General features: G+C 37.7%; 1 protein-coding gene across 1 annotated transcript in view; it reads left to right on the forward strand.

Moving 5' to 3' along the window:
- Positions 1-13516: 13516 nt before the first annotated feature.
- Positions 13517-21746, forward strand: part of OCA2 (OCA2 melanosomal transmembrane protein) — a 518586-nt gene continuing 510356 nt past the window's right edge. The window contains exon 1 of the mRNA XM_021680470.1: positions 13517-13809. Coding sequence (XP_021536145.1) covers positions 13562-13809 — 248 coding nt within the window. The 5' untranslated portion in view covers positions 13517-13561. The remainder of the gene's footprint in view (positions 13810-21746) is intronic.

Here is a 21746-nt window from a genome sequence, read left to right on the forward strand (position 1 = left end):
CTTTCTTTCTTTCTTTCTTTCTTTCTTTCTTTCTTTCTTTCTTTCTTCTCTCTCTCTCTCTCTTTCTTTCTTTCTCTTTCTCTTTCTCCCTTCCCTTCCCTTGCTTTCCTTTTGCCTTTCCTTTTCCCTTTCCTATAGGCCTCTGTCTGATTTTGGTATAAGGGTAACACTAACCTCATAAAATTACCTCGGAAATGTACCTCATCTTTATTATCTGGAAGAAATTGGGTAGAATTGGTGTTAATTCTTCTTTAAATGTTTGGTAGCATTTTTCAAATAATCATCTGGGTCTGGAGATTTGTATTTTGAAATTTAAAAATATAAATTCAGTCTACTTAATAGTTACAGGATTATCCAACTTATCTATTTTATTTTTTCAAATTTTTAAAAATTTTTTAAAATTTTATTTTATTATGTTATGTTAATCACCATACATTATATCATTAGTTTTTGATGTAGTGTTCCATGATTCATTGTTTGCGTATAACAACCAGTGCTCCATTCAATACATGCCCTCTTTAATACCCATCACCAGGCTGATCCATCCCACCATGCAAAATAATTCTATGTTGACAGTTCTTTTGTCTCATTTCTTGAAAAAATATGGTGCCACTTCTTCTGCCTCCACGGTTTCTGTCATTTGAATAGTTTTTACCTTATAAGTATGTTGTCATTTCTGTTAGTGGTTTCAAGGTTTTTTTCTTTGTCTTTAGTTTTCAGAAGTTTGTGATATGTCTTGATGTGGGTTTCTTTGGATTTATCCTTTTTTTAGTATCGTTAAGTGTCTTAGATCTGTAGGTTTATGTGTTTTGCCAAATTTGGGGAGTTTTCAGCCATTCAAGTATTTCAAGTACTTTTTCAAGTACTTTTCAAGTATTTTTCAAGTACTTTTTTCAAGTACTTTCAGGTACTTCAAGTACTTTCAACTCCTTCAAGTACTTTTTCATAATCTTTGTCTTCTGGGATTCTCATTACATGAATGTTAAATCTTGTTATTATCCCACATGTTTCTGACGTTCTGTTAATTTTTTTTTTTTACTCTATCAGATTGGATTTCTGTTGTTCTGAGTTCTTTTCTCACCCCCCCATCTTGTTGTTGAACTCATCTATTGAGTTTTTAATTTTGCTGTTGTGTTTTTCACTTCTATTTGGCTCTTCTTTTCTGAGACTATTTCTTTGCTGAGAATTTCTATTTTTTCCCAATGTTCCAAGTGTGTCTGTTACTTTTTGTTGATGTGTTTTTATTTTGATTGCCTTAAAAATCTCAGTCAGATAATTCTAACATCTCTCATCTCAGTGTTGTTATCTATTTTCTGTCAAGTTGAGGTTTTCCTGGTTATCACTGTTGATAGCTGGATTTTTTTTTATTGAAACCTTATGAGTTTCATTGCACATTTTGGGTATTATAAGACTCTATATTCCTATTAGTGCATGTTTAACTGGCTTCCTCTGACACCACTCCAGCAGAAGTGGCTGGTACTGCCTCATTGCTTCCAGGTGGGGTTAGAAGCCCAAGTTTTTCACTTGGCCTCAGTTGGCATCAAGATGAGGAAGGATTCTCTATTATTGCTGGGCAAGGATGAGAACTCTGGCTCCCCACTGGGCCTCTGCTATACCATCCCACATGGAAGAAGGTAGTTCATCTTACTACTTCTAATGACACCATTGGGGGTTTCCTCATTACTGCCAAGCAGTGGTTAAAGTCCTGACTTTCCACTTGGCCTCCTCTGACACCTTAGCAAGAAGGGGGAAGGGTTCCTTTTATTGCAGGAAGTTATCTCTGCCCTCACAGGGAGGTGAGGGGTGTGTAGGGAGGAGGTGGGACTCCCTAACACCCAGCAGAGATGAACATCCCAGATCCTCATCAGTCTTTTCTGACACCAGTAGGGATGGGGGCCTGGGCCCCTTATTTTAGCCTGGGGAGGGTAGAGGTTTAGGTACCTCACTTGGCCTTTGCTGTCTTGGGTGGATGTGGGTTTGCAGCATTTGGCTGCAGTAAAGCAATTATTGCTTACAAGTTTTTTGTTCTACTAAGCTGTGCCTTAACTGCTTCTTTGGCTAGAAAAAGTAGGCTTTTCTTGGTTTGTGCTTGTTGGTGTTTCCAGGTTGCCAACTTCTTTAGCACCCTGTCTGGGATATATGAGACAAAATAAAAATTCAGGGGCTTCACTGATGTGTCATTTCTGTGTCCCTAACCAGTTTTCTTTCTTTTCTACCTTTCAGAGTCTTCTAATGGTTGTTTTATACAAAATGTCAGGTTTTTCATTGTATTTAGCAAGAGGAAGAGGGAAAAGTAGGTTTACTCTGTCTTCCTGGGAGCAAAAGTCCTGAGATGCATCTTTTTAAAAATTATTTTAATTAATTAATTTATTTTTAAAGATTTTTTTTGAGAGAGGAGAGTGAGAGAGAGCACAAACAGGGCAGAGGGAGAGGAAGAAGCAGACACCCCACTGAGCAAGGAGCCCAACACAAGGAGCCCCTATCTTTTTAATTTTTTAAATTAAAATGTTAGCAAGGGTGTTGAGAGAGGGAAACCCTTTTGCACTGTAAGTGGGAGTGCAAACTGGTGCAGCCACTCTGGAGAACAGTTTGGAGGTTCCTCAAAAAGTTAAAAATAGGGATGCCTGTGTGGCTCAGTCAGTTAAGTGGCTGCCTTCGGCTCAGGTCGTGATCCCAGAGTTCTGGGATCAAGCCCCGCATTGGGCTCCCTGCTCAGTGGGGAGCCTGCTTCTCCCTCTCCCACTTCCCCTGCTTGTGTTCCCTCTCTCTCTGTCTCTCTCTCTGTCAAATAAATAAATAAAATCTTTTTTAAAAAGTTAAAAATAGAACTATCTTACAACCCACTAATTGCACTACTTAGCTATTTGCTTAAAGAATACAAAAATAGATTCGAAGGGGTACATGCACCCGGTGTTTATAGCAGCATTGTCAACAACAACCAAACTGGAGAGATTCCAAATGAACAGATAAAGAAGATGTCACATATATACACACAGTGGAGTATTACTCAGCCATCAAAAAGAATGAAACCTTGCCATTTGCAACAATGTGGACAGAGCTAGAGTGTCTTATGCTAAGTGTAATAAATCAGAGAAAGACAAATACCATACAATCTCACTCATATGTGGAATTTAGGAAACAAAACAGATGAACATATGGGAAGGGGGAAGAGAAAAAAAGGAAAGAGGTAAACAAGCCATAAGTGACTCTTAATGATAGAGAACAAACTGAGGGTTGATGGAGGGAGATGGTTGAGGGATGGGCTAGATGGGTGATGGGTATTAAAGTGGGCACTTGTGATGAGCACTGGGTGTTGTATGCAAGCAATGAATCACTGAATTGTACTCCAGAAACCAATATTGCTCTGTATGGTAAATAATAAATTTAAAAAAATTTTTTTTAATTTAAATTCAATTAGCCAACATATAGTACATTATTAGTTTAGGATGTAGAGTTCAGTAATTCATCAGTTGCATATAACACCCAGTGCTCATCACATCACATGCCCTCCTTAATGCCCCTCACCCAGTTACACCATCCCCCCCACCTCCCCTCCAGCAACCCTCAGTTTGTTTCCTATAGTTAAGAGTCTCTCATGGTTTGTCTCCCTCTCTGATTTCTTTCCATTCCATTTTCCCTCCCTTCCCCTATGATCCTTCATGCTGTTTCTCATATTCCACATATGAGTGAAACCACATAATTGTCTTTCTCCATATCCTTGCCAATACCTGTTGTTTCTTGTGTTGTTAATTTTAGCCATTCTGACAGGTGTGAGATGGTATCTCATCATGGTTTTAATTTGCATTTCCCTAATGATGAGTGTTGACCATCTTTTCATGTGTCTGTCAGCCATCTGAATGTCTTCTTTGGAAAAATGTCTATTCATATTTAGGTCTTTATGATCATTTAGGTTTTACATCCATTTTGAGTTTATTTTTGTGTACGGTGTAAGAAAGTGGTCCAGTTTCATTCTTCTGCATGTAGCTGACCAGTCTTCCCAACACCATTTGTTGAAGAGACCCCTTTTTCCATTGGATATTCTTTCCTGCTTTGTTGAAGATTAGTTGACCATATAGTTGTGGGTCCATTTCTGGGTTCTGTATTCTGTTCCATTGATCTATGTGTCTGTTTTTGTGCCAGTACCATACTGTCTTAATGACTACAGCTTTGTAATAGAGCTTGAAATCCAGAATTGTGAAATCCAGTTTTGTTTTTCTTTTTCAGAAATGCTTTGCATATTTGGGGTCTTTTGTGGTTCTGTACAAATTTTAGGATTGTTTGTTCTAGCTCTATGAAAAATGCTGATGGTATTTTGATAGGGATTGCCTTAAATCTGTAGATTGTTTTGGGTAGTATAGACATTTTTAGCAATGTTTGTTCTTCCAATCCATGAGCATGGAATGCTTTTCCGTTTCTTTGTGTCCTCTTCAGTTTCATTCATAAGTGTTCTGTAGTTTTCAGAGTACAGATCCTTTACCTCTTAGTTAGGTTTATTCCTAGGTATCTTATGGTTTTTGGTGCAGTTGCAAATGGGAGCAATTCCTTGATGTCTTTTTCTGCTGTTTCATTATTGGTGTATAGAAATGCAAGAGATTTCTGCACATTGATTTTATATCCTACAACTTTGCTGAATTCATGTATGAGTTCTAGCAATTGTTTTGGTGGAGTCTTTTGGGTTTTCTACAGAGTATCATGTCATCTGCAAATAGTGAAAGTTTGACTTCTTCTTGCCAATTTGGATGAATTTGATTTCTTTTTTTTTTTTTAAAGATTTTTATTTAGGGCGCCTGGGTGGCTCAGTCGTTAAGCATCTGCCTTTGGCTCAGGTCATGATCCCAGGGTCCTGGGATCGAGTCCCACATCGGGCTTCCCGCTCTGAGAGAAGCCTGCTTCTCCCTCTCCCACTCCCCCTGCTTGTGTTCCTGATCTCCCTGTGTCTCTCTCTGTTAAATAAATAAAATCTTTAAAAAAAAATTAAAGATTTTTATTTATTTATTTGACAGAGAGAGACACAGCGAGAGAGGGAACACAAGCAGGGGGAGTGGGAGAGGGAGAAGCAGGCTTCTCTCAGAGCAGGGAGCCCGATGCGGGGCTCGATCCCAGGACCCTGGGATCATGACCTGAGCCGAAGGCAGACGCTTAACGACTGAGCCACCCAGGCGCCCCTGGATGAATTTGATTTCTTTTTGTTATCTGATTGCTGAGGCTGACTTCCAATACTCTGTTAAATAGTAATGGTGAGAGTGGACACCCTTGTCTTGTTCATGACTGCTGGGGAGAGGCTCTCAGTTTTTCCACATTGAGAATATTATTAGCTGTGGGTTTTTGTATAGGGCCTTTATGATATTGAGGTATATTCCATCTATCCCTACTTTGTTGAGGGTTTTAATCAAGAAAGGATGCTGTATTTTGTCAAATGCTTTTTCTGCATCTATTGACAAGATCATATGGTTCTTATTCTTTCTCTTATTAATGTGGTGTATCACATTGGTTGATTTGCAAATGTTGAACCACCTCAGGATCCCGGAAATAAATCCCACTTGATCACAATGAGTAATTCTTTTAATATACTGTTGAATTCTTGGGGCGCCTAGTTGGCTCAGTTGGTTAAACATCTGCCTTCAGCTCAGGTCATGATCCTGGAGTCCTGGGATCGATTGAGCCCCATGTCTGGTGTCTGCTTCTCCCTCTGTCCCTCCCCCTGCTTGTACTCTCTCTCTCTCACTCAAATAAATAAATAAAATCTTTTTAAAAATGTACTGTTGAATTCAATTTGCTAGTATTTTATTGAGAATTTTTGCATCCATGTTCATCAGAGATATTGTCCTGTAATTCTCCTTTGTAGTAGGGTCTTGGCCTGGTTTTGGAATCAATAGTGGCTTTGTAGAATGAGTTTGGAAGTTTTCCTTCCCTTTCTACTTTTTTGGAACTTTTTTAGAAGAATAGATATTACTTCTTTAAAGGTTTGGTAGAATTCTCCTAGAAAACCATCTGGCCATGGACTCTTGTTTGTTGGGAGATTTTTGATTACTGATTCAATTTCTTTGCTGGTTATAGGTCTGTTCAAATTTTCTATTTCTTCCTGTTTCAGTTTTGGTAGTTTGTAGGTTTCTAGGAATTTTTCCATTTCTTCCCTGTTGCCCAGTTTCTTGGCATATACTTTTTCATAATATTCTCTTATAATTTTATTTCTGTTGTCTCTCCCCTTTCTTTCATGATTTTATCTATTTGGGTCCTTCTTCTTTTCTTTTTCATAAGTCTAGCTAGGGGTTTGTCAATTTTGTTAATTCTTTCAAAGAACCATCTCCTGCTGATCTGTTCTACTGTTTGTTTGTTTTTTTTTTTAAATTTCTATATCACTGATCTGTTCTACTCTTTATTATTTCCCTTCTTCTGAGGGCTTTACACTTTATTTGTTCCTTGTCTAGCTCCTTTAGTTGTGAGGTTAAGTTGTGTATTTGAGATTTTTCTTGCTGCTTGAGGTGGGCCAGTACTGCAATATACTTCCCTTTTATGACTGTGTTTGCTATCTCCAAATGGTTTGGACTGTCGTGTTTTCATTTTTATTTTCTTCTATGTATTTTTTCATTTCTTCTTTAATTTCCTGGTTAACCCATTCATCCTTTTTTTTCCCCTTTGTTATTTTCTTTTTTGCCTCTTCTTGTATAAACCCTTGTTTGGAGGGCTGACTTTCAATAGATCATACTGAGGGAGCTGCCCTGCTACGTACAAAACCCCGACCCAGAAGCAGGTCATCTAGGAATGGTTTAGCATCAGGTTCCCCATGAACATGCATTGCATGATGGGTGAGGGGGCGGCCCCCTTTCTGCCCACACCTCGTTTCGCACATTCATTCTTTAGTAGGGTGTTCTTTAACCTACATTTATTTGTGGTCTTTCTAAATATTTTCTTGTGGTTGACTTCAGGTTTTATAATGCTGTGGTCTGATAATATGCACAGTATGATCTCAATCTTTTTGTATTTGTTGAGGGCTGATTTTTGACTGAGTATGTAATCTATTCTGGAAAATGTTCCATGTGCACTAGAAAAGAATGTGTAGGGGCACGTGGTTGGCTAAATTTGTTAGGCTTGGACTCTTGATTTTGGCTTAGGTCATGATCTCAGGATCGTGGGATGGAGCCCAGTGTTGGGCTCTGCAGTCAGGAGTCTACTTGAGATTCTCGTTCTCCTCTTCTGCCCTTCCCCCATGCATGCTCTCTCTTTCTCTCTCTAAAATGAATAAATAAATCTTAAAAAAAGGAAAAGAATTTGTATTCTGCTGCTTCAGGATGAAATGTTCTGAATATGTCTGTAAGTCCATGTGGTCCAGTGTATCATCATTCAAAGCCATTGTTTTCTTGTTGATTTTCTGCTTAGATGATCTGTCCATTGCTGTAAGTGGGGTGTTAAAGTCCTCTACTATAATTGTATTATTTTCAATGAGTTTATGTTTGTTATTCACTGATTTTATTCATTTAGGTGCTACTGTTAGATCTTCTTGATGGGTAGACCCCTTAATTATGATATAATGCCCTTTCTCATATCTTGTTATAGTCTTTGGTTTAAAGCCTCATTTGTCTGATATGATATTTGTCTTTTTTAAAAAAAATTATGGTTAGTTAGCCAACATATAGTACATCATTATTTTTTGATGTAGTGTTCAATGATTCATTAGTTGCATATAACACCCAGAACTCATCACAACACGTGCCTTCCTTAATGCCCATCACTCAATTACCCCATTCCCCCAACCCCCTCCCTTCTGTAACCCTCAGTTTGTTTCCCAGAGTCCAGAGTCTCTCATGATTTGTCTCTTTCTCTGATCTTCCCATTCAGTTTTCCCTCCCTTCCCCTATGGTCCTCTGCACTATTCCTCATGTTACATATGAGTGACACCATATGATAATTGTCTTTGCTTGATTTATTTCACTTAGCATAATCCCCTCCAGTTCTATCCATGTTGATGAAAATGGTAGGTATTCATACTTTTTCTGATGGCTGAGTAATATTCCATTGTATATATGTACCACATCTTCTTTATCCATTCATCTGTTGAAGGGCATCTTGTCTCCTTCCACAGTTTGGCTATTGTGGACATTGCTGCTCTGAACATTGGGGTGCATGTGCCCCTTCTTTTCACTACATCTGTATCTTTGGAGTAAATACCTAGTAGTGCAATTGCTGGGTTGTAGTGTAGCTCTATTTTTAACATCTTGAGGAATCTCCATACTGTTTTCCAGAGTGGCTGTACCAGCTTGCATTCCCACCAACAGTATAAGAGGGTTCCCCTTTCTCCACATCCTCACCAACATTTGTTGTTTCCTGTTTTGTTAATTTTTGCCATTCTAACTGGTATAAGGTGGTATCTCATTGTGGTTTTGATTTGTATTTCCCTGATGGCTAGTGATGATGAACATTTTTACATGTGTCTGTTAGCCATTTGTATGTCTTCTTTGGAGAAGTGTCTGTTCATGTCTTCTACCCATTTATTGACGGAATTATTTGTTTTTTTGGATGTTGAGTTCCAGAAGTTCTTTATATATCTTGGATATCATCCCTTTATCTGTAGTGTCATTTGCAAATATCTTCTCCCATTCCGTGGGTTGCCTGTTAGTTTTGTTGACTGTTTCCTTTGCTGTGAAGAAGGTTGTTATCTTTTTAAAAAGATTTTATTTATTTATTTGAGAGAGAGAGAGAGACAGCACAAGCAGGGGGAAGGGCAGAGGGAGAGGGAGAAGCAGGCTCTGCATTTCTCCGAGGACCCCGGGATCATGACCTGAGCAAAGGCAGATGCTTAACCAACTGAGCCACCCAGGCACCCAGAAGCTTGTTATCTTGATAAGTCCCAAAAGTTCATTTTTGCTTTTGTTTCCCTTGCCTTTAGAGATGTATCTTCAAAGAAGTTGCTGTGGCCCACGTCAAAGAGGTTACTGCCTATGTTCTCTTCTAGGATTTTGATGGATTCCTGTATCACATTTAGGTCTTTCATCCATTTTGAGTTTATATTTGTGTATGGTGTAAGAGAATGGTCCAGTTTCATTCTTCTGCATGTGGCTGTCCAATTTTCCCAGCACCATTTACTGAAGAGACTTTTTTTCCATTGGATATTCTTTCCAGATTTGTCAAAGATTAGTTGACCATAGAGTTGAGGGTTCATTTCTTGGGTCTCTATTCTGTTCCATTGATCTATATGTCTGTTTTTGTGCCAATACCAGGCTGTCTTGATGATCATAGCTTTGTAATATAGCTTGAAGTCAGGCATCACGATGTCCCCAGCTTTGTTTTTCTTTTTCAACATTCCCTTGGTGACTCAGGGTCTTTTCTGGTCCCATACAAATTTTAGGATTGTTTGTTCCAGCTCTGTGAAAAATGTCAATGGTAATTTGATAGGGATGGCATTGAAAGTGTAGATTGCTCTGGGTAGCATAGACATTTTAACAGTGTTTATTCTTCCAATCCACAAGCATGGAATGTTTTCCCATCTCTTTACATCTTCCTCAATTTCTTTCATAAGTGTTCTGTAGTTTCTAGAGTATAGATCCTTCATCTCTTTGGTTAGGTTTATTCCTAGGTACCTTATGGTTTTTGGTCCTAGTGTAAATGGAATTGATTCCTTAATTTCTCTATCTTCAGTTAAATTGTTAGTGTATAGAAATTCAACTGATTTCTGTGCATTGATTTTGTATCCTGCCATGTTGCTTAGTTGCTGTATGACTTCTAGTAATTTGGGGGTGGAGTCTTTTGGGTTTTCCACATAAAGTATCATGTCATCTGTGAAGAGAGAGAGTTTGACTTCTTCCTTGCCAATTTGGATGCCTTTTATTTCTTTTTGTTGTCTGATTGCTGAGGCTAGAACTCTAGTACTATGTTGAACAATAGTGGTGAGAGGGGGCATCCTGTCATGTTCCTGACCTTAATGGAAAAGCCCTCAGCTTTTCCCCATTGAGAATGATATTCGCTGTGAGCTTTTCATAGATGGTTTTTATGATATTGAGGAATGTTCCCTCTATCCCTCACTCTGAAAAGTTTTAATTAGGAAAGGATGCTATATTTTGTCACATGCTTTTTCTGCATCAGTTGGGAGAATCATATGGTTCTTGTCTTTTCTTTTATTGATGTGCTCTATCATGTTGATTGATTTGCGAATGTTGAACCACCCTTGCATCACAGGACTAAATCCCACCTGGTCAGTGGTGGATAATCCTTTTAATGTACTGTTGGATCCTATTGGCTAGGATCTTGTTAAGTATTATGGCATCCATATTCATCAGGGATAGTGGCCTGTAATTCTCCTTTTTGATGGGGTCTTTGGTTTTGGGATCAGGGTAATGTTGGCCTCTGGGAACACGTTTGGATGTTTCCCTTCCGTTTCTATTTTTTGGAAGAGCTGCAGTAGAATAGGTATGATTTCTTCTTTAAATGATTGGTAGAATTCCACTGGGAAGCCATCTGGCCCTGGACTCTTGTTTTTTGGGAGGTTTTTTATTACTGCTTCAATTTCTTTACTGGTTATTGGTATATTCAGATTGTCCATTTCTTCCTGTTTCAGTCTTGGTAGTTTATAAGTGTCCAAGAATGCATCCATTTCTTCCTCATTTCCTCGTTTGTTGGCATATGCCTGCTGGTAATAAGTTCTAATAATTGTCTCTATTTCCTTGGTATTGGTCGTGATCTCTCCCCTTTCATTCATGATTTTATTGATTTGGGTCCTTTCTCTTTTCTTTTTGGGTAAGTCTGGCCAGGGGCTTATTGATCTTTTTAATTCTTTCAAAGAACCAGGTTTTAGTTTCATTGATCTGTTCTACTGGTTCTGGTTTATTGATTTCTGTTCTAATCTTTATTATTTCTCTTCTCCTGCTTGGTTTAGGCTTTATTTGCTGTTCTTTCTCCAGCTCCTTTACATGTAAGTTTAGCTTGTGCATTTGGGATTTTTCTAATTTTTTGAGAGAATCTTGGATGGTTATGTATTTCCCTCTTAGGACCACCTTTGCACTATCCCATAGGTTTTGGACCAATGTGTTTTCATTCTCATTAGTTTCAATGAATTGTTTACAATCTTCTTGAATTTCCTGGTTGACCCAATCATTCTTTAGCAGGATGCTCTTTAACTTCCAAGTGTTTGAGTTCCTTGCAAATTTCTTCTTATGGTTGAGTTGCAGTTTCAAAGCATTGTGGTCTGAAAATATGCAGGGAATAATCTCAATCTTTTGGTATCAGTTGAGACCTGATTTGTGACCCAGTATGTGCTCTATTCTAGAGAAAGTTCCATATCCATTTGAGAAGAATGAGTATTCTGTTGTTTTAGGATGGAATGTTCTGTATATATCTACAAAGTCCATCTGGTCCAATGTGTGATTCAGAGCTCTTGTTTCTTTGTTGATCTTCTGCTTAGATGATCTGTCCATTGCTGTGAGTGGAGTTTTGAAGTCTCCTACTATTAATGTATTATTATCAATATGTTTATTTTGGTTATTAATTTGTTTATATAATTGGCTGCTCCTATGTTGGGGGCATAGATATTTACAACTGTTAGATTTTCTTGTTGGATAGACCCTTTAAGTATGATATAATGTCCCTCTATGTCTCTTATTATGGTCTTTGGTTTAAAATATAATTTGTCTGATATGAAGATTACTACCCCAGCTTTCTTTTGAGGTCCATTAGCATGGTAAATTGTTCTCCATCCCCTCACTTTCGATCTGGAGATATCTTTAGATTCAAAACAGGTCTCTTGTAGACAGCATATGGATGGGTCCTGCTTTTTTAATCCAATCTGAAACCCTGTGTCTTTTCATAAGAGCATTGAGCCCATTTACATTCAGAGTAACTACTGAAAGATATGAATGTAGTTCCATTGTATTGCCTGTAACATCCCTGTTTCTATAGATTTTCTCTGTTTCTTTCTAGTCTATGTGACTCTTGGAGTCTCTCTTCCCTTCCAAAATTCCCTAATATTTCTTGCAGGGCTGGCTTGGTGGTTGCATATTCTTTCAGTTTCTGCCTGTCCTGAAAGCTCTTTATCTCTCCATCCATTCTGAATGACAGCTTTGCTGGATAAAGTGTTCTTGGCTGCATGTTCTTTTCATTTAGTACCCTGAATATGTCTTGCCAGGCCTTTCTGGCTTGCCAGGTTTCTGTGGACAGGTCTGATGTTATTCTAATATTCTTCCCTCCATATGTCAGGAACCTCCTCTCCCTGGCTATTCTCAGGATTGTGTCTTTGGCTGTAAAATTAGCAAGCTTCACTATTATGTGTCAGTGTGTTGACTATTTTTATTGATTTGGGAGGGGTCCTTTCTGCCTCTTGGACTCGAATGCTTGTTTCCTTCCCCAGATTAGGGAAGTTCTCAGCTATGATTTGCTCAAATATACCTTCTAGCCCTCTTTCTTTCTCCACCCCCTTGGGGGTCCCAATAATTCTGAGATTGGAACATTTAATGGTATAATTAATCTCTCAAATCCTTTTCTCTTGTGGTACTAGCAGCCTATCTCTGTTTTCCTCAACTTCCTTTCCACCAGCTTATCTTCTAGATCACTAATTCTCTCTTCTGCCTCATTTGCCCTGGCTGTTAGAGTATCCAGTTTAGATGGTATCTCATTCATAGCATTTTTTTAGTTCGGCCTGATTAGATCTCATATCTGGTCTTAGAGATTCTATATTGTCACTAGGGCTTTTTTCAAGCCTAGCTATTGACTTTATGATTACTATCCCAAATTCTCTGACATCTTGCTTATATCCGTATCCATTTGTTCTGTGGCAGAGGACATTGTCTCTGTTTCTTTTCCTTATTGAGAGTTCCTCCTCCTAGTCATTCTGTTGAGGGATGGTTGAGTGAATGAGCAGAGGCCAATTCTGTTGAGGGATGGTTGAGTGAATGAGCAGAGGCCAAAATATCAACCACAACCCAAGCAAGATGCACCCTAGCAAAATCCGAAGTGGTCAGAAGCCACAACCAAAAAACAAAGCCAAAATGAAACACAAGAATAAAATTTAAAAATTTAAAAAAATTTAAAAAGTGGGGGATGCAAAACCCCATAAAACCATAGGATAAGACAGAAACAAAAGAGAAAGTCCTTACCACCCAGAGTTAATAATATTTTGGAGGCTGGGTCTTTTTGTCTTCTGTTCTATGCATATGCCATGTATATATTTATTTCAAGAAAAATACCTAGTCTAACAATGTTGTTTTCTGTACCCTTAATATTTCCCACTACCAATCAGTATCCCTTTAGATCATTTTTAGTTGCATAGTATTTCATACTATGCACATATTACAACTTACTTAACTAATGCTTTCTTGTTGAATACTTAGATCATGGCTAGTGTGAAATGTGCTACAATGTTCATCCTTGGAGATGAGCATACACTGTTTCCCATATGATATTAGAATGCTGGAAACACTGGAAGGGCCTCATTATAAGAGACCAAAAAATAGCAAGGGTAGAGAGAGACTGAATGGATTCCATATGGGTTCCCTAAGGTGCAAACAATATTCCCAATTTGCTTTTCATCAACAGTGGTTTCTTTCTGGCTAACCTAGTGAGAGAGTGAGAACGGAACATGCATCTAGAGAACAAAGATGGTGGGCTGACCTCTGGTGTGCTGGAGATGGAGCTACATCAGACATCTTCTCCCATGTGTGCTGGCCTGGGAAGGCCAGAACTGACAGGACCTGTCACCAGCAACTGCAGGCTACAGCAGGGAGTCAACAAAGCAGACCCCTCAACCCCCTACCCCAGCAGGGCAGCTGGGCAGAGCTGCTGGGCGTCTGTGGACCGAGATTTTGATTCGTTCCTCACAGAGCAGAGGTGAGTTTATAATAATTTTATCTTGTAAGTGTGGAATTCACAAATATTGGATTTCTGTGAGTGGTTCCCCCATTTTTTGTTGGAAAATTTTCAGATATTATGCAAGAAATGCAAGAATCTTTCTAGCACTTTCCTGGCCTGTTTTGAATGAATGCTTTTTCTAAAATGTGGCTAACATAACTCCAAAAGGTAATAAAAATAGAGAGATTTTTAGCATGAAATTTGCATTTACTAGATTATTTTAAGGCATTAAAAGTATTACATGACTTTAAAAAGGATATATATTTACATACTTATATATATAATATGCATATATATATATCTTAGAACATGCTTTATTCCTACAAATATGTCAAGTGAATTAATTGAATATTGTTTTTCATGTTAGAAAAATCTAGATTTACATAAAAAAGAACTTTTGATAAACCTTTAAATATTTACCAAAGTAAAGCCAATAAACAGATATAAAAGCATCCTATAAGTGTCTATTCATACCCATGTAGGGACATCTTGTTTACCCTGCAGATCTGGGTATCCTTGTCCCCACAAGCATTAAGTCCTGCTCAGGGCAGTTGCTCAGCCAGAACCTGACCCATACAGTACCAGTGGTCTAATGTTGAAAAAGGCAAAGCATCACAGAAATGCATACAAGTGTGGTGTAGAGCCCCACCACCTGCCATGATCCTGTCCCCTCCTCTTCTCTAGGGTAAGACCTATCCCAGCTTACTGTTGATCTCACCAATGTGCAGGTTCATACTTTTACTGTTTGTTTATGTATCACTAAATAGTATATGCTCTTGTTTTGCTCTTTTTGTCCAACCTGTTTTTGGGATTTGTCAGTGTGGCTGCCTGTAGTTTTTGTTAATTCATTTGGATTGCTAACATAAGATGTCAGTATATGAATATCCCAACAGTTTATATGTCTTCTCCTGTAGGTAGCTATTCAGTGTCTACCCCACTCCCTAGTATTTTGCTATTAAAAACTACAACACATTTTCTCATATAGGTTTTCTAGGGTATAAGTGGGGGGGATTCTCTAGAGTATCTCTCTACTTGAGAACGAATGTTGGTTCCTAAAGTGTATGCACCTTAGGATTTACTAGATGTACCAGATTCATAATTGTATCAATTTACCCTCCCACCTTTACAACATTTGGTGCTGGGGGACTTTAACATAAGAAGATGTGATACATGTGATGTGCTATGTCATGGTTTGCAAGGAAATTTACATTTCCTTGTTGACCAGGAAAGCAGACCTTCTTCCCACATGTTTACTAAACAGGTTTGTTTTTCATAATGTACAATCTCATACATTTTGCTCAATTTTCTAATGAGGTGTTAATATTTTTCTTTCTGTGTTGTGGGTTTTTTTTTTTTTTAATTCTTCATATTAACCCTCTTTGGTCCTGTGTTGCAGGGTCTTCTCCAAGCCAGAAGATCATCTTTTCTTTTTAGTTATGATTTTTAAAAAAAGATTTATTTAATTATTTTAGAGAGAGAGCACAGTTGGGAGGGGCAGAGGGAAAGAGAGAATCTGAACCAGACTCCATGCTGAGCATGGAGCCCAGTGTGGGACTCGATCCCATGACCCTGAGATCACAACCTGAATCGAAACCAAGAGTCAGATGCTCAACCCACTGAGCCACCCAGGTGCCCCTATTTATGTTTTTTTTTTAAGTAAAGTATTTAATATGATTATATTTGTAAATCTTTCATGGTTTTGTACTCTTTTTTGGGGTTAATATTTTTAAGCTCAGATATTTTTAGGAACTCCATTTCCTCTCTGATTTCATAAAAATTGTCTCCTGTTTTCTAAAAGTTTTAAACTTTGCTCTTTAGATTTAGCTCTTTTACCAACCTGGAATTTATTTTTAAATCACCTATCCTTCCCCTCTCTTCTTTCATCCTTCCCTCTTTAGTACTTAAAAATATAATAATACATACCAAAAAACAAAACAAAACAAAAAAACCCCCCCAAAACCCCATACAGCTTTTGATAAAAATTTTAGGTCTGAAATGCATGAATAATTAAGGGCACCTTGGAAGGTGAAGGAATACCTCCAGAATTCCTATGTAGGATTGGATTAGGGCAGACTGTGGGGAAGCTGGGGCTGAAGACCTTCTCTGGAAGCTGTGTTGACCTGGTACATCAGCTATCTTGCCAGACACCAAATACAAACTTCACCATGTGGGTTGTAGGGTGGTGTCTAACCCCTTATGCCAGTGCAGGTGTGGCTGCCAGCTGACTTAGGGGTCCCATGGGCCACCTGCCTCTCATCCTTCCAAAGGCTTCATCATTCAGGAGCAGAGGTGGTCATAAGCTTCTGCCACCTCATGTTTGCTAACATCTCACCAGCAGACTGAAGGTCAGAGTCACATCTTGTGCTCTGAGGGTCACCAGATAGAATGTAGGTTGCTAATGTGAATTTCAGATAAAAACGAATATTTGGGGGGAAGTTCTCAGACTAAAAAATTACTTGTAGTTTATCTGACACCAAATTTGCCTGGGCACTCTATTTTTATTTGCTAAATCTGACCACATGTTGCTCAGGATATGCTCCTCTCTGGAGACTAGAGCTCCTGTGGGCCAAAGGTGACCAAAGTTATGTCCTGTGACAGCCCTGCTGGCTGGGTGGTGCAGGGAAGGTCCACAGGTTGGGAGCAAGGGGGTTAAGAGTAGATGGCAGCCAGGAGGCAAAGGCCATAGGGGAGACAGGTCCCAGGGCCAGTAGAGATGAGTACTCTTGAGCCACAACTTCTGCTGAGCTTGTTCCAGGAGAGGGAGCAACAGTAACCAGGAAACCTGTAGGGACAGCTCACAAAAGACCCAGGGGGATGGCTCTTGGCTAGTCCTACCGTGATGTGGGCCCTTAGGAGAAGGACCAGCTTGGTGTGAGTGTCTGTGAGTATGGAGGGTGTAGTGCTATCCACACATACGCACTTACATGAGGCCCTGAACCAACATGCTTCTCCTGAGCAGGCATGTGCTGGTGTATGGTCACTCCAGATTGCATCTTTTTAAAGGTTATTTGAGGGCTTCATTACATTTTGCACTTCTTACTTCATGAAAATAAGTATAAAATAAAAAGAGACGTGCTCATATTGGTGATAAAACATAGAGGTCTTTTAAACCTAATATAGGTAAGGCAAGATGGAAATCATGGGATATGCAAAAAACAACCAACTCTTTAGCCTCAGAGGATTTAAAACTTATTAACTATTACAGGTTTGTTTATGAAGAGAATGAAACTAAAGAATGCTATGAGGTGCTACAAATACACTGCTTAATATTGTGCTGAAAGGTAATTTGGGATTTCATATTTTTTAACTTTCCGAGAACAGTCCCCTTGCAAACTGATCATTTGCTGTTAATTCTGAACAGAAGGGAAGCAGGCAGAGGTTTGTAGCTGTTGCACCCCTTTTGTCCTTTGACTTCCAGGAAGTCTAGGGACAGTTTTTCAGATCAGTTACATCACCTGTGTACAAGCTGGTTAGTAAGTGTTTTCTTAAAACTATTAAAATCTTTGTGAAACAAGGCAGGGTATAGATAACATGACTATCATGTCATTAATACCACCCTGTTTTGTATCCTGTAGCTTTTACAAAGTTCTGAAATCAAATAGTGTGAGTCCTCCAGCTTTATTTCTTCTCAATATTGTTTTGGGTATTCTATGCCCTTTGCCTTTCCATATAAATGCTATCATAACCAGGTCAATTCAAAAAACTCTGCTGGCATTTTGATTGGAACTGCACTAAATCTATATGATGTTTAGGGGGGATTGATATCTTAATAATATTGAGTTTTCTGATCCAAGAAAATAGTATATCTCTCCATTTATTTTATTCTTATTTATCTCAGCAATGTTTTATAGTTCTCAGTGAACAGGTGCTGGACATATTTTGTTAGACTTATCTATAAATAGGACATTTTTGATATTTTTAAATGGTGTTTTTAAACATTAATTTATATTTCTTCATTGCTAATATATAAAATATAATTGATTTTTGTGCATTGATCTTATATCTTTGCTAAACTCATTTATTCTAGTAACATTTTTTGTTTACAAATTTTTGGCTTTTCTAAGTAGATAATCATGTCTGTGAATAAAGACAGTTGTACAAATCAACAATAAAAATCAATTGTCTTTCTATTCACCAGTAATGAATAATCTGAAAATAAAATTAATGAAATAATTCATTAATTTTCATTAATAGAAAATAACAATGAAAATAAAATTAAGAAAGCAGTTCCATTCACAAAAGCATTAAAAAGAATAGAATTCTTAGGATTATATTTATTAAGACTCTTATAACTGAACACCAAATGATTTTGCTGAGAGAAATTAAAGGAGATTTAGATAAATGGAGAGACATTCAATGTTCATTGATTGGAAAACAATATTATTAAGATGATAATTTTTCCTAGATTGATCTATAGATTTAACACAATCCCTAAAACAATCTCAGCAGGGTTTTGTTTTTTTTTTTTTTCAGGGGCAGAAATCAGTGAGCTGATCCTAAAATTTATATGGAAAGGCAAAGAATCCAGAATAGGCAAAATAATCTTGAAAAAGAAAATGAAGTTCAGAGACCCTTTTCTTCTAAATTTTGGAACTTGCTTTAGAAGAACGATATCAGTAAAATGGCAGAGTAGGATGTTCTTAGCTCTTGTTCCCTCACAGAAACATTGAAAAACAAGCAGAAACACTCAGAACCAATATTGTCAGAACTCTAGAAATCAGTAAAAAAATTATAGCAACCAAGCAAATGCCAAACCAAGTAAAAGGCAACTTGAAAATGATAAGAAAGTTTTGTGGCATTTTTCTTAGCCTTTCCCTACTCCTTCCCCATCATGGTGGCAGGTTTTTTTTTAATTTTTAAAAATTTTTATTAAATTAAATTAATTTACAAATAGTGTGTTAGTTTCAAAGGTAGAGTTCAGTCATGGTGGCAGTCTTAAAACCATGGCAGACCAATCTTAAAACTTGGTCCCTGGTTCCAGATAGAGCAAAACAGACCTTACTGCAAATTATTGTGTGTGTCTCTTCCAACCTATCTGGGGCCCAGCTGAAGGATTGACAGAGCTTCTCATCTCTGTTTTACCTAACCTGGAACAGTGTGTAAAAGTGTTGGGCATTGCTTCAAAACACTGTAAGAGGATCTAACAAACTGCAGATGTCTGGTGGAGAAGCTTACTGGTTGAGATGTACGACAGAGTGCCTATGCCCCAGGTGTAAAACCTGGGGAGAGTCTTTGGAAAAGTAGGATATTCAAAAGTACACATGTATATGGGGGAATTTAGAAAGCCACACATAGTCAGGGCAAGTTGCATGCCAGAAAAGACTAGAGAAGACCCTGAACTTTTATCTCAAGCTTAGCCCTAGTTCCAGTGGAAGACTTGCTAAATGTTGATGGAGTACCCCAGAACAGAGCCAATCTGCAGACTGAGAAAAGTGTTAGTGTTTTTTGTATGTGTATTTTTTCTTTCTTTTTCTTTTTTGGTTTGTTTACTTAAGTTCCTGGCATTCAGGGAAATCTCTGTCAAAACATTAACTGAACATGAGCTAAAGGAATAGACTTTAGTGATCACAAGTAGGAATACAGTCTTTGGAAAAAGACTCTGCTGCTCCCCTTGCTTGTGCTCTCCCCCTCTCTGTCAAATAAATAAATAAAATCTTAGACCAGTTTACAGGAAAAATATTTTTTGGTTTGTCTTTTCCTTCAGTTGTTTTGTTTCTTAAATTCCAGATATGAGTGAAATTATATAGTATTTGTCTTTCTCTGACTGAATTATTTCACTTAGCATTATGCTATCTATATCCATCCATGTTGCAAATGGCAAGATTTCATCCTTTTTTTATGGCTGGGTAATAGATGGACTTTATCTACGAATCTGTCAGTGGACACTTGGGCTGCTTTCATAATTTAGCTGTTGTAAATAATGCTGCAATAAACCTAGTGCTGCATGTATCTTTTCAAATTAGTGTTTTTGTATTCTTTGGGTAAATATCCAGTAGTGGAATTACTGGATCATATGGTAGTTCTATTTGAATTACTTTGAGGAACCTCCATACTGTTGTCCACAGTGGCTGCACCAGTTTGCACTCCCACCAGCAGTGCACAAGTGTTCCTTTTTCTCCACATCCTCACCAATACTTGTTTCTTTCTCATCAGCTTTAAATGATGATTTTATAAAGCAGTAATTATAAATCTGTGGTGGAGGGTATACAATGTATAAAAGTCTAATATGTAGCCCATAATAGTATAAAATACTTGAGGGAACACTTATATAGGAACAAATTTTTGTTTATAATTGAAATTAAGTTGATACTAATTCTAACTAGATTATTTTAAGATGATATTGGAATCTAGAAAGAACATAAATACATGGAGAATAAGTAATATGCTACTAAACAAAGAATGGGTTAACCAAGAAATCAAAGAGGAAATTAAAGAAAATACATGGAGACAAATGAAAATGAAAACACAACAGTCCAAAATCTTTGGGATGCAGCAAAAGAAGTTCTAAGAGGAAAGCTTATAGCAGGACAGGCCTACCTTAAAAGCAAGAAAAATCTCAAATAAACAACCTAACCTTACATCTAAAAGAGCTGGAAAAAGAAGAACAAAACCTAAAGCCAGTAGAAAGAGGGAAATAATAAAAAATTAGAGCAGAAATAAATGAAATGGAGACTAAAAAACCAATAGAACAGGTCAATGAAACCATGAGCTGTTCTCTGAAAAGATAAAACTTTAGCCATACTTATCAACAAAAAAGAGGACACAAATAAATAAAATCAGAAATGAAGGAGGAGAGACGATAACCAATGCCATAGAAATACAAAGTATTATGATAATATTATGAAAAATTATATGGTAACAACTTGGACAACCTATAAGAGATGAATAAATCCCTGGAAACATATAGCCTCCCAAAACTGAAGCATGGAAAAATGTAAAATTTGAACAGACTGATTACTAGCAATGAAATTGAATCAGTAATGAAAAAACTCCCAACAAAAAAAGTCGAGGACCAGATGACTTCACAGGTGAATTCTATCAAACATTTAAAGAAGAATTAACACCTATTCTACTCAAACTATTCCAAAAAATAGAAGAGGAAGGAAAATTTCCAAATTCATTCCATGAAGCCAGTATTATCCTGAGGGTACACTAGAAAATATCTGTTTGATTCAAAAGAATGAAGTAATAGAGAAATTGAGGAACAAAAAGTCATGAAATGTATAGACAAGAAATACCAACATGACAGATAAATCCTACATTTTAGTAATAACATTAAATGTAAATGCATTAAACACCAATAAAAAGGCAAAATTGGCAGGAAACAAACTGAGGGTTGCTGGAGTGGGGGGTGGGGTGGGAGGGATGGGGTGACTGAGTGATAGACACTGGGGAGGGTATGTGCTCTGGTAAGCGCTGTGAATTGTGCAAGACTGTTGAATCTCAGATCTGTACCTCTGAAACAAATAATGCAATATATGTTAAGAAAAAAAAAAAGAAGAAGAAGAAGGTAGCGGGAGGGGAAGAATGAAGCGGGGGAAATCGGAGGGGTAGACGAACCATGAGAGACGATGGACTCTGAAAAACAAACAGGGTTCTAGAGGGGAGGGGGGTGGGAGGATGGGTTAGCCTGGTGGTGGGTATTGAGGAGGGCACATTCTGCATGGAGCACTGGGTGTTATGCACAAACAATGAATCATGGAACACTTCATCTAAAACTAATGATGTAATGTATGGGGATTAACATAAGAATAAAAAAAAGGCAAAATTGGTGAAAAGGATATAATAAATGATGCAAGGATATCCTATCTACAAGAGATACACTAAAATCAAAGACACAAATAGGTTGAAAGTAAAAGGATGGAAAAAGATATATCATCAAAACAGTAATCAAAAGAGAGATTGGAGAGGTGATA

This window comes from Neomonachus schauinslandi, chromosome 9 (assembly GCF_002201575.2).
Source record: "Neomonachus schauinslandi chromosome 9, ASM220157v2, whole genome shotgun sequence".
Classification (NCBI taxonomy): domain Eukaryota; kingdom Metazoa; phylum Chordata; class Mammalia; order Carnivora; family Phocidae; genus Neomonachus; species Neomonachus schauinslandi.